General features: G+C 36.3%; 1 protein-coding gene across 1 annotated transcript in view; it reads right to left on the bottom strand.

Moving 5' to 3' along the window:
- Positions 1 to 1,478: 1,478 nt before the first annotated feature.
- Positions 1,479 to 13,028, bottom strand: part of LOC148832737 (corticotropin-releasing hormone receptor 2) — a 32,729-nt gene continuing 21,179 nt past the window's right edge. The window contains exons 7-9 of the mRNA XM_088918788.1: positions 11,883 to 12,018; positions 11,214 to 11,255; positions 1,479 to 1,619 (exon numbers count right to left, since the gene is read on the bottom strand). Of these exons, the coding sequence (XP_088774914.1) occupies positions 1,479 to 1,619; positions 11,214 to 11,255; positions 11,883 to 12,018 (319 nt within the window). The remainder of the gene's footprint in view (positions 1,620 to 11,213; positions 11,256 to 11,882; positions 12,019 to 13,028) is intronic.

Below are 13,028 nucleotides of genomic sequence, written 5' to 3'. Positions count from 1 at the left end.
ATTGTGAAAGGTACAATGCATTCCTTGAGAAATTATTTTGAATAATGCTCTGGACTAAAAAGGTCCAAAAAGTCTAGATTTTTTTTTTGTGAACACAATGCCACATCATCACTATTTTCAGTATAAAGAATAGTTTAAAGAAAATACTGATTTACTTTGTCTGCCTTTCTTTTTCTAGGTTTTGTAGTTGTTAAAATACAGTATATATATACAGTGTTAACAAAGTACATCCCACCATTTTCAGTCTTCTTGAACTGCTGAGGGCTAAGACAATTTATGTATTTTGCCTTATATTACTCAATATATTTCAATATATTTGCCTTATATTACTCAATATATTTCTTTAAAAAATAAAAAAAATAAAGTTGAAGGATTTTATATGTAGTGCACACGGTTCATATGCTCAGTACTATCAACATGAACTTTCATATTTTGCATTAAAAAACTGGTATTTTCAAAACTACAATGGTTTTTGGTTTATTTTGCCATAAATGTATGCCTGCATCAAATGCCAGGGAGAAACCTTCCACGGAATGTTTTAAGATTTTAAATAATGTTGAAAAATTATTGGAATCCTACAGAATTATAAAACCTGGCTGATTGTTTTGTCTTAAATGATATACTGTATTAGCAAAACCTACTGTATTTTGAAGTTTTACTGAACTGGAAATGGTTTAGGTAACAGAGACCATCAAATTCTACTTGTACTGCAATACAGTATAGTATATGTGAAGTACTTATAAGTAATATATGCAAACATGTTTTCTCGATTTAATAGTTACAAATATTAGTAATCGGTGAACAATAATTAATTGCTTCAGTCAGATTACCAAACAATATCCAAATTCTGTTCAGTATTTGTAAAACTGTGAATGACCCTGACATTCAATCATATGTTTTAGATGTATTACTAACTCAAGAACAGCTTTTCTATGGCCAAAAATAAAAACTAGCACTGACAATAAAAAAAATAAAATTTATCTTAAAGAAACTCTCCATGTTTTTGTCATTGTTTCTTCATGCTGACTTTCCATGAAACAACCCTACAGCAGGGGTCATTCACAATATATTGTATGCACAGAATTATCACAGCATGCTAAAATCCAAAGACATACTGTACGATACATATATATGAATCAAATTCAATTCCCTTGGATAGGGAACTGAACTTGATTTCAAAAACTTACAAAGGCAACATTTCTTAGTGTAAAAGACACCATAACCATAACACTTACTGTAGCTTTCACACGTTGATAGGCATACCTCAGCATTAACATGGTAGTTGAAATAACCCTAGGCCGGCAGGGTTTCTCAAATTGTGATTTACTAAATCTATAACATATTGTTTGGGGTTTTTATCATACAAAACTCACACCAGTTCACAAAACATAAAAGCTAACCTGCGCTCTTAATAATAAAATAGATATAATCAAAACAGAATGCAAAAATGTTCTAAAGGCCACTCCTGATTCAGAGGGTCACACAGCTGTTGTTTGCTTTATACTGTGAAAGCTGATTCTTGTTGGTGAGGTGGGAATGGACATTGCCCTGGCCACTCGCACCCTCAAAGCATGGTTATCTTGCCAGCGGTGCCACCTTTTTCTTGCAGCAGAACGCACCTGAAAGAAAAAAAAAGTATCCGTATTTTCCATCGTGTTAATATTAGCAGGAGAGAAAGTTATTGTATCATCCTGTGTTATGGTACTATTTTTTATGGATGTGATAGAACAATAATTTATAACTTGGAACAGTAAATTGTGAGGGTACTTTTATAGCTACTAGTAATCAGACAAAATAAAAAAAGCAATAATGGCACGGAGATTGAACAGACTGAACATACAAACTAAACCAACAAGAGCAGCAGTATATACTGTATATGAATGAGTCTGCCTTAATTAAAAAGGTTAATCAATTCCTCAGGAAATCCCAATGTAGTAAAAACATCAGTGTATCTACTATACCATTTGATATGGTCAGCCTCTTAAGTTATTTTTTTTAATTAGTCACATTCATATTCTCCTACAAGTAGGAGTTATTGTTGTGAAATATAGTATAAGTCTAGAAAAAAAAAACTCTGCCCAGGTGGTACTAGGTGGAGATTTGAAAATGTGAAAATCCTTCTGAGTAAGGGAAGTGGACTGGGCTCATCACAGCTGTGATCCAATCTCCTTCTCAGCAACAAGCTGTACTCTTGGCATTGGCAGAGAAAGAGAACTTGGTGCTAAAGACAGCTCCCAGAGAAGGTTAGTGTTGCACGCAGCTCAGCTGTGTAACACTATGCACAAGGTATGATCCGGTTACAATCGAGTGAGATGGCATGGGGTAGAAACTGTTCATTTCAAGGTGTACCGCAACTACTACTGTATATATACTCTGCTAGTCAGGCTTGTTGACAAAAGTTCAACCATATCAGTTTAGTTCTATAAGCAAAATTATACTTGGTTCTTGAGTTTTTTTTTCTTGTTGCAGAGACATTTTTGCTTACACACATACTCACTCTTTCTTGACCTGGTGTCTCGAACTAAAAATTAGTTTTCTTACTTGTACAAAGGTGGTTGCAGTCATAGAGATCATTCTTTTGTCATGTTGCATTCAGGAGAGCAGATCAGTGAGAGTGAACTATGTAGTATCTTTTGAACCCAGTAATCATAGTCAGTGATTGCTTGGAATTTCAATAAGTAAATTGTCCTCCACCCATCAAGTTTCTCTTGGTTTGGTTATCCTTGGATGATTGACAAGTGACCTTCAACTAGTGTTCAACTCAAATAAGCCCCCCCACACTTTGATGGGCTCCCAACTAGAACTTAAGCTACAGTTGTGCTTGGCATTAATCATATTTATGCCAGTTTATCAGTCTTTTAAGTAATACATTTTAGTAATACATCTATCAATTTTCTAACAATGGGATGCTTGAGTCTATCCTGGTAAGAAACAGGCAAAATGCAGGATACAGCCTGGATGGCATTTAAAACCCCTAAACTAATTGGTTAGTGAAAATCATGACACTTATTTCCTCAATTATAAAAGTTTCAGATCTAGCAACCCTGTTAAGTAATTAACACAATGCATTATAGGATCAACACGGATCTGTAATTATGTGACATGCTTATCTCAGGAATAACACACTGGTGATAATGTTTCATATTATCATAAACATAAAACATAAAAATAGAACATTAAAAATGATTAACACAAACAATGATTTTTTTCAGTAATTGTAAAGCAAAAATGTATTACAATATGAGCCACACTTAGTTGTACAGTATGTTAATAATTCAATTACAGTGCTGCATGAGATGTTTTCTTTGAACTGTTACACAAAAAAAGTATTGTTTCATTTTTGTTAATGCTGAAAATAACTCACTCTCTCTTCTTTACATGTAATACCTAAAATATATTATTTATTCTTGGATCTCTGTTCATGGTACTCAAATAAAATGTGTTTATTGTCTGTAAAATACACTAAGAAACATTAAGAAATATATTATCTGAACTCCCACTTTACAAATGGCAAAGTGTGTTCTGTTGGGTTGTAGTCTTCATTACTCTGATTTTAGAAAATACATTGCTGTTGGGTTTAATTACATCTGTTTGATGTTGAAAAATTACCTGGAAAAGATGTTCCTAAATATAGACTACAGTTAAATAACCGTATGATTTTTTAGAACTTAAGATATTTAATCAATATTTTAATTTAATATGAAACAATAATGTGTATAAGTTAAAAATGGGGGACTTGATTTAAACCTTAAAAATCTTTGTGTGGCTCTCAATGACATTTACCTAATGGACTTTAAATAATAAATCTTGTAAATGAATGCAAAATGTAGAATATGATCTTTACAAGTCTGTTATACATTAGGTACTATTCTGAGGTGAAACAATATTTGACATTTCATTGTGTATGCGATGATAAAACATGAAGCATATTGGTATAAGTTATTATTTCTGCAAATTGAACTCAGAATCCAGAAGTCAAAAGGTGTTTCATGTTGTAGTCTTTTAATGCAATGTGTAATTTATTAAATGTTAATACTTTGTAGGTGAATTTGGTATCTATTCCCAGATGATCTGCATTCTATGGAAAGCAAGTTGTAGGTTGACTAATTATCTTGTTTAAAATAAATATGAGGAGGGAATTTTTATGTTTTGTAACTTACATTTCAGGATTCCGTGCAATTACAGTATAGTGTTATAACCAGTAAAATGTATTTTTGTGCTGTAGGTTTCAGGTTCTAATTATCACATTTGATTTCTTGCAGTGAGTTAATGTTAGAAAAAAATTTGGCAGTTGGATGTTGTCCAACTGTTGTCAGCCTGTATATTGTCTATGTCCTTTGCATATGATTATTGTTTTGAGTAATCAATTAGAGAAACTAAAAGTGTGGGATAAAATTGGTGTTTTTGTTACAGCATCTAGTTATTCATTGTTTAAATGTGGAGCTCTTCTGTATTATTGATTCATACTGTATGTGCAAATTCAACAAACTAATTATGGAATTCCAAAGTATCTAAACACTGATTAAAAGCTGTGTTAATCTGCTGTATATGAGAAATGAAAATAAATAAACTTTTTTCTATTAAGTGTGATGGATATTAGCAAGGTAAAGCTTGCTTGATTTTTACACAGTTGAGGTAAAACTCTACAAACGATGTGTGGCACATTGTTTTTATTGTCACAACATCTTTGCTCCACCAGACCACTCCCTTAACATCCTTGCCCAGGAATGCCTCACTATAACAAACCTAACATATTGTAGCATTTCTGACATACTGTAGCAGCAGCTGGATTTGCTGTTTCCTCACTCTTATCTTATTCTCTGAGAAACACTATCTGTCTGCAGATGTTAAGACAGTGTATCCTCAAGTCTCAATCTGGGCCATGAAGACTCCTTTCTGAGGAAAATATACTGTACACTGCTATTTTGCCAATCAATGCTATGCTCCATTTGGGTGCTAATGTTTTCCATCAGGCCTAGTTTAGGAAGCTATACCTGCTTCTCAGCTTCTTTTGCGTAAGCTGTATCTATCTCCTACTTCAACACATCATACAGGCCAATCCATTGTGAATAACTTTATTTTTTCTCTCTATCCTGACATCTCCTTTCTCTCATGTGGAATCACACTGGATTCAGACCAGCTGTGCCTCATTCTGCAGCTTTTACCACTTAGCAGATATTTATTATGGCACTATACCACTCCTTTGGAGCAGACATTTGTGCCAAGATGGTGGCTTCATTAAACTGCTACATCTGGGTACCTCACACGAAGATGTTGAATTTAAATAACAAAAACCAGAATTGAAGCATATGGATCTTTTAATATTTATAAATGAAAAGAAAATGTATGCAATAAAACACACAACACAACATGTTGCGCTTGTGCGATTTTGGAAGATTAAGTTCTTTCAGCTAATGAGTGAAGCCTATATTAACACATGGGTGTGAAGAGGCTTTAACCTGAATAAATTCTGTCAAAAATTGAGAGCACTGAGAAATGTGTATGACTGAAACAACATGAGACATAAAAAATGGAAAATGTATAAATTTGTGAGGAAACAAGCAAAAGCATGCAACACAGTTGTAAGAGTTAAGAGTTTAAAATAGCATGAGCAAACACATCAAGGAAATTACAAGTGTATCATGGTCAGTCATGAAATAATAAACATGGTCACTTAACACTTTTTAATAATTATCTGTATCTCCTTTTCTACAAACGTACATGCACAAAGAGAGTGATATTTTAGGATTTTGCTTTCATTTGACTACAAGCATTTCTGATGAAAATAGATTCTATAAACTCTAATCTCACTTCTCTCAGATAGGAAATGTTATTGCAGATGCCTTAAGGATTCAATCACACAATTTAGTCGCCTCTACTTTTTACTTCTGTCCATTCAGAGGTAATTAACTGCCATAAGAATCTGTGAATTCCACTAATAAAGTTGAAATAAAGGGGGCTTGGGATACCATCCGAATTTTCACCTAATAGTCATCTTCATCTGGTTAAAGTTTTTTCTTACTAAGCTGCTTTTTTTTTACTATTTCTCTGTTTGATGCAGCTCTCCCCATCATACCAACTCCATTTAATGTAAATGTGTCTTTGATAACAAAAGCTCTGATGTGTAATCGGGTTCAGCGGCTAATTGTGAAATGGTAAGAAAGTTATTAATTTAAACCTGCAAACAACACTTTCATTTCTTTCTATCTTGCCTTATACGAAACATTTACAGCTCTAACAATTGCCTACTCAGTTTGGCCTTCCTTGTGAAGGGTAGTGAATCATCATCTTTTTATGTAATTCATTATACAGATACATGAATTACTGCACTTTTCTCATTCAGGCTCCCTGTTTAACCCCCTCCCCGGTTGAAGCTGCTAATCCTACCTATCATTTTTTTTTTTGCAGGTTCATAAGACTTTCTTACGTCAACTAGTGCAGACAGCTGTTTCCAACTTTAAGGTTTATACAAATCATAATTTCTTCAGGATTGACACTTTTGAGGTATAATCGAATTAAGCCATAGTTGATAATGCTATTCCATCTCAGAGCAGAAAGACACAGACATACATGCCCTCATACAAGGGATAATTTTCTCAGAAGGTAGTTAACCTACTTTTTTACAAGTGTGTTTTTCGACTGTGGGAAGAAACCTGAGCACCTTGAGGAAATCCACACAAACATGGGGAGAACATACAAACTCCACGCAGATAGTGCCCCAGGAGTACAAACCCAGGACACCAGCACTACAAGGCAGTAATGTTAAGCAATGTGGCACTGTACTACCGTAAAATGTATTGTAATGCCATCCAGGGTGATGTATCCTTCAGGGGTGGAGCCCTCATTGAGAAATGACACATTGCCTAGTTAACCACGGTTGAGCTGAGTCGGAATAATCATGAGATACAGTTGTGAGTGAGTTTTAAGAGTAGGTGAATTACTGCCCTCAGCAGAGACCAAGCAAGACCTAAGTCTTGTGTAAGCTGTAGATCAAGATGGGCGGCCGAGTGATATCAGGTCTCCTGTTTGCAGAAGCTTGGCAGTGAGAGAGCCAGGCTGAAGCAGGTCAGCAACAAATGAGAAACGCTGTTGCAATCGGCATTGTCTACATTTGAAGATAAAGAGAAAGTAGACTAGTGGCTGCAGCTATACCCCTATATGGGGGTGGAAGATGAGTGACAGTATCAGAGGAGACAGTGGAAACAACAGAGAGACAAACCCCAATGAGGGAAACAAAGAGTGAATGGCAATTCCAGAGGATTCATGTTAGCCTTCAAAATGGAGCCTTAAAGAATTGGGAGATTTAAAGGGACAGCAGCCTGTTATAAAATGAGAGCAGCACTGTCAGGGAGTCCGTTGTATGAGTGTATTTGTGAGTTAGAATGTGAGTACAAGTGTGATTGGAGTTTTGGGGGTAGTAGGCTCCTCCAAGACATATGGAGTATTGTATAGTAGGGCTGCAGACCTCTGGTGATTAGCATACAGTGGCGACGAGGTGGGGATGCCAACAGTGCTGCACAGTATGAGAGGCACAGTGGTGGCTGGTTACAGAGAAGAAGCACTATCAGCTGCACGAACTGGTTGGGGTTTGGCATTGGGAAGGTGCACTGACAGCTGCGTGTGTGAAGAAGCAGTGGTGGTTGGACAAGTGAGAAGATATGCCCACAGCCATGTTTTGAGTTAGCAGCAGGGGCCATGTGAAGAATGTGAGCTGGGAGCTGGGAGCTGGTAGTTGCGGGGACACAGCCTAGGGCATGAGAGTGAGGTGCCAGAGAGGTTGTGTGGGTGTGTGTTATTTTAATTAGGGAAAGTGTGATGAGTCTCGACATGGAGTGAGGTGTGGAAGTGACTCGATGTTGTTAATGTAGGAAAGTATGAGGCGAGTATGAGGCACTGGAAGCTGTATGTTTGAGACTCAGCCTGGTGGTACTGGGAGATGTGCCAACAGCTGGAAGAGGATCCTTGAAATCCAAGGGCTGTGCTCAGTAGAGGAGCCTATTGCCCTGACAAAATGTGTAACAGTACAGAAGAACATCCAACAGTGAGGAAGAGAGAAGCTCCAATGTAAGAGCAAAGGTGAAGGAAGCTAGAAGTAGAGAGGGAAGTAGGGAGGCCCCTTGCAAAACATTGTCATTGAAGGGTGAAGCTCATCAAGCCTGGGAAACCTTGTGTGAAGGGACCTAGAGACTTCTTCCTGGAAGGGACTAGCCAGAGAGTGAGAACAGAAGGTGAAACACATCGAGCCTGGAAAACCATGAGCGAATGGACCTTAGTAAACAGTCTCAGAGGAGATTGTGAAGGAGAGTGGAGTGAAAGAGATGTAGACTCTGGGCCTGAGATGTGAGCATTACCTGTGGTCCGACAAGGGGCCCATAGTCAACACCATACTCAGAGGAAAGTTCATATAAAGAAAGAGTGAATGCATGCAGAGGGGAGGGCATGTAAAGCAAGAGCGAGTGCACGCAGAATAGAGACAGTGTGTAATGCACACAAAAAGTTCCCCATCAGGCTAAAAAGGAGCATGTTCAGGTGGGTAGTTCAGGTGGGTAGTAGTTCAGGTGGGCTCACACCTGAAGAAGGCTCCATGGCCGAAACGTTGTGTTCTCTTTCTTCCTTTTTTTTCAGCATGGAATAAACCTATTACTTGCTCCTAAAAAGGAGCATGTCTGGAGAGGTGAACACATCTGTTCCATGCCCACAGTGTTGGCCATTACCCCCTGTTGTAATATCTGTGTGTGTCAGCAGTGAAACTGCATGTTGATTGGTGGAGGGCTGAGTGGGAATAACGGTTGCTCAGGGTCACAGCTCATAGTGAATGTAGGAGCTAACGGGTTTGGACCTACAGGTTAAGTAATAAAGAGTTTGTTCGAGTGTCACATTGTCGTCCTGGGTTGTTCATTTCTACACTATACGTGTACGAGAAACAAGACACCCGTGACATCACAGTATCCATTAATAACTTTTATATATATACAGTGGTGTGAAAAAGTGTTTGCCCCCTTCCTGATTTCTTATTTTTTTGCATGTTTGTCACACTGAAATGTTTCAGATCATCAAACAAATTGAAATATTAGACAAAGATAACACAAGTAAACACAAAATGCAGTTTTTAAATGAAGGTTTTTATTATTAAGGGAAAAAAAAATCCAAACCTACATGGCCCTGTGTGAAAAAGTGATTGCCCCCTAAACCTAATAACTGGTTGGGCCACCCTTAGCAGCAACAGCTGCAATCAAGCGTTTGCGATAACTGGCAATGAGTCTTTTACAGCGCTGTGGAGTAATTTTGGCCCACTCATTTTTGCAGAATTGTTGTAATTCAGCCACATTGGAGGGTTTTCGAGCCTTAACCGCTTTTTTAAGGTCATGCCACAACATCTCAATCGGATTCAGGTCAGGACTTTGACTAGGCCACTCCAAAGTCTTCATTTTGTTTTTCTTAAGCCATTCAGAGGTGGACTTGCTAGTGTGTTTTGGATCATTGTCCTGCTGCAGAACCCAAGTGCGCTTCAGCTTGAGGTCACGAACAGATGGCCGGACATTCTCCTTCAGGATTTTTTGGTAGACAGCAGAATTCATGGTTCCATTTACCACAGCAAGTCTTCCAGGTCCTGAAGCAGCAAAACAGCCCCAGACCATCACACTACCACCACCATATTTTACTGTTGGTATGATGTTCCTTTTCTGAAATGCTGTGTTACTTTTACGCCAGATGTAATGGGACACACACCTTCCAAAAAGTTCAACTTTTGTCTCATCAGTCCACAGAGTATTTTCCCAAAAGTCTTGGGGATTATCAAGATGTTTTCTGGCAAAACTGAGACGAGCCTTTATGTTCTTTTTGCTCAGCAGTGGTTTTCGTCTTGGAACTCTGCCATGCAGGCCATTTTTGCCCAGTCTCTTTCTTATGGTGGAGTCATGAACACTGACCTTAACTGAGGCAAGTGAAGCCTGCAGTTCTTTGGATGTTGTTGTGGGGTTTTTTGTGACCTCTTGGATGAGTCGTCGCTGCGCTCTTGGGGTAATTTTGGTCGGCCGGCCACTCCTGGGAAGGTTCACCACTGTTCCATGTTTTTGCCATTTGTGGATAATGGCTCTCACTGTGGTTCGCTGGAGTCCCAAAGCTTTGATAAATCTCTGATAAATCTCAATACTCTGTTTCTCATTTGTTCCTGAATTTCTTTGGATCGCAGCATGATGTCTAGCTTTTGAGGACCTTTTGGTCTACTTCACTTTGTCAGGCAGGTCCTATTTAAGTGATTGCTTGATTGAGAACAGGTGTGGCAGTAATCAGGCCTGGGTGTGGCTAGAGAAATTGAACTCAGCTTTCCAAAGATGTAATAAACCACAGTTGATTTATGTTTTAACAGGGGGGGCAATCACTTTTTCACACAGGGCCATGTAGGTTTGGATTTTTTTTCCCTTAATAATAAAAACCTACATTTAAAAACTGCATTTTGTGTTTACTTGTGTTATCTTTGTCTAATATTTCAATTTGTTTGATGATCTGAAACATTTCAGTGTGACAAACATGCAAAAAAATAAGAAATCAGGAAGGGGGCAAACACTTTTTCACACCACTGTATATGTTCTATGTTGTTGCAGTAGTCAATTGCTTTAACAATTTCTATCAATTATTATGATAATTTTAACAAGATTTCAAGCCGGATAATATGTACAGTATATGCATAGATAAAGTTATGAGTAGATAAACATTTTTGAATGTAATCTGCATCTTAACATAATGCACTAAAATTACATAACAATTATGTCCCCTCCAATGAAACTTTTTTTTTGTTCACAAATCATTTTAAGTAAGGATAAATTTGGCATGTTCCCTTTACCCATGACTTACATTAATTTGTGCATGATTGTAACTCTTCATAATTTGCAGTATATATTAAAATAGATTTATAATATTTATATAATTAAATAGTATATATTAAAGTATGTATTATTTTTTTCATATTCTGGTTTCCAATTGGTAATAATATTTTCATTATTGGAAAGGTTTCATTTACATTAGTTCCTTGACAGTTTTTTTTCCTTAGTTTTCCATCTAGGTTAAAATACACTGCAACATCTATTATGTCTGTAAATGTAAACTGTTATAAAGGTATAACACTTTGATAAACTCTGTGTCAAATGTGCTACTGGTCTATCAGTTAAGCTAACTGCTCATTATGCATGAAATTATGTGCAATGTGGACTCACCTCTCCATTAAGAAAACAGTAAAATACTGAGACAAAAAAGCCCTGGAAAACATCAAGAATGACACATTTGAATATTCATTTACTAAGTTCACATTTTCCTGCCAATTCCACATTTTTACCTTTACAAAATAAAAAAAAATGCTAACTTATTGTTTTAAACACATTAAAATATAATGGTCTGGTTTGTTTTAACACATTCCTAGTACAGTATTCCTGAAAACTTACACATACCGTAACTCATTGGATTTACAGAATACCATTTATCATTTCATGTGAATGTCGTTAATTATTGTATTCATCTGTATTAAATGTATGAAGTAAAACGGAAGCACACCTAATTCACTTTCTGTTTTTTTACTAATGTATTATAAAGCAGGAAATTTGTATTTCTTGGTTGTTTAATTTCTTCTCTTGTTACAGATTTAGATTTCTTTATGTCTAGATATGTGATTTAATTTTCAATAGAAACAAGATTACAAATTACAAAGTTAATAAACCTTTATTAATAAAAACAAATGTCAATTGCAATATTATTTTTGAATAATTTATTTAAACATTATAGAAAAAGCAAAAGTAGTTTGTAGTTTCTTGCTGTACATACAAAATGGATCATGTTTAATGAGCTTTTTCTTGATTTGGGGATTGCCACCAAAAAAAAAATGTTCTTACCTGAAATGATTGAAGAAAAGAATTAAAATAAATAAAAACTATTTGGGAGATGTCATCTTCCCCAGGATTCACAAAGAACAGCATGTAAGTGATTCCCAGCAGAGGCAATAAAACTAATGTGGCTTTTACTGCCTTTCTGTGAAAGAAAGATACATTGATACAGGTCATGCAGAATATAAAATGATTTATTCTTATAAAGACAGACACACAGATCAAATACTGAAATAAAATGGATAATATGCTGGAAAATATAACCAGAATTTTATATTACCCAGACAGATGAGGTTAGCTTTGCAGGCAGGTGTCACACGTGAACTTTAGAGATATATTTTCTCCAATATAAATCTACATAGATAATAGATGAAAAAAATAAAAAAGTAACAAAAGTGTAATATTAGGTAAGTCTGACTTTGTGCACAGACATCCAAACACATACATCTTCTAGAATCTTGAAAAAGTATGAAAATAGATTTATTAAGTACATATTTTAAACACGGTGGGCAGGAATCATGGATCCATTTTTGAAACAATTCCTCTGAACCGCCATCCATCCATCTTCTAACCACCTCTAACAGGCAAGCAATGGGTACAAGGCAAGGTACACCCTCAAAGCCACAGACAGACACAAACACAGACGCTAACACCAGAGTCAATTTTCTCTGAAGCCAATTTCTCTGAACATAGCAGTATGTTTTGGGACTGTGGGAGGAAACCAGAGTACCTGGATGCAACCCATGTGAATATGGGGACAACTTAGTCTGAAGGTGGGAGTGATATTAGCTGTGATTAAGTTTGTGGCATCAAAGGAAAAAATCTTAGTGAATGGGGGATGCATCTACAATGTTAGATGATGTATGTTAACAAGTGCATACAATCTGCCATTATAATCTGATTAAAATCCTGTTTATTTACTCCCTTCCAATTATGCACCATTTTGTTCAATTACAAATGATGTTTGCATTATGTGAAAATGAATACTTTAATCAAACTTGATTTCTCAAACTGAACACATTTATTGTTGAAATAAGCTCAGTGCTAGAAATAAATGCAATGATAAAACACTAAAGTAATTGATATAACTAAAGTTATTGATAAGTATCCCCCCCCCTTTGCTAGGGTAAATGTAAATTAGTTCAGTGCATAAAA

The sequence above is a fragment of the Atractosteus spatula genome, chromosome 6, assembly GCF_055471065.1.
Source record: "Atractosteus spatula isolate fAtrSpa1 chromosome 6, fAtrSpa1.hap1, whole genome shotgun sequence".
Classification (NCBI taxonomy): Eukaryota; Metazoa; Chordata; class Actinopteri; order Semionotiformes; family Lepisosteidae; genus Atractosteus; species Atractosteus spatula.
The sequence above is the reverse complement of the archived record's forward strand: the minus strand, read 5'-3'. Positions and strand labels throughout refer to the sequence as shown.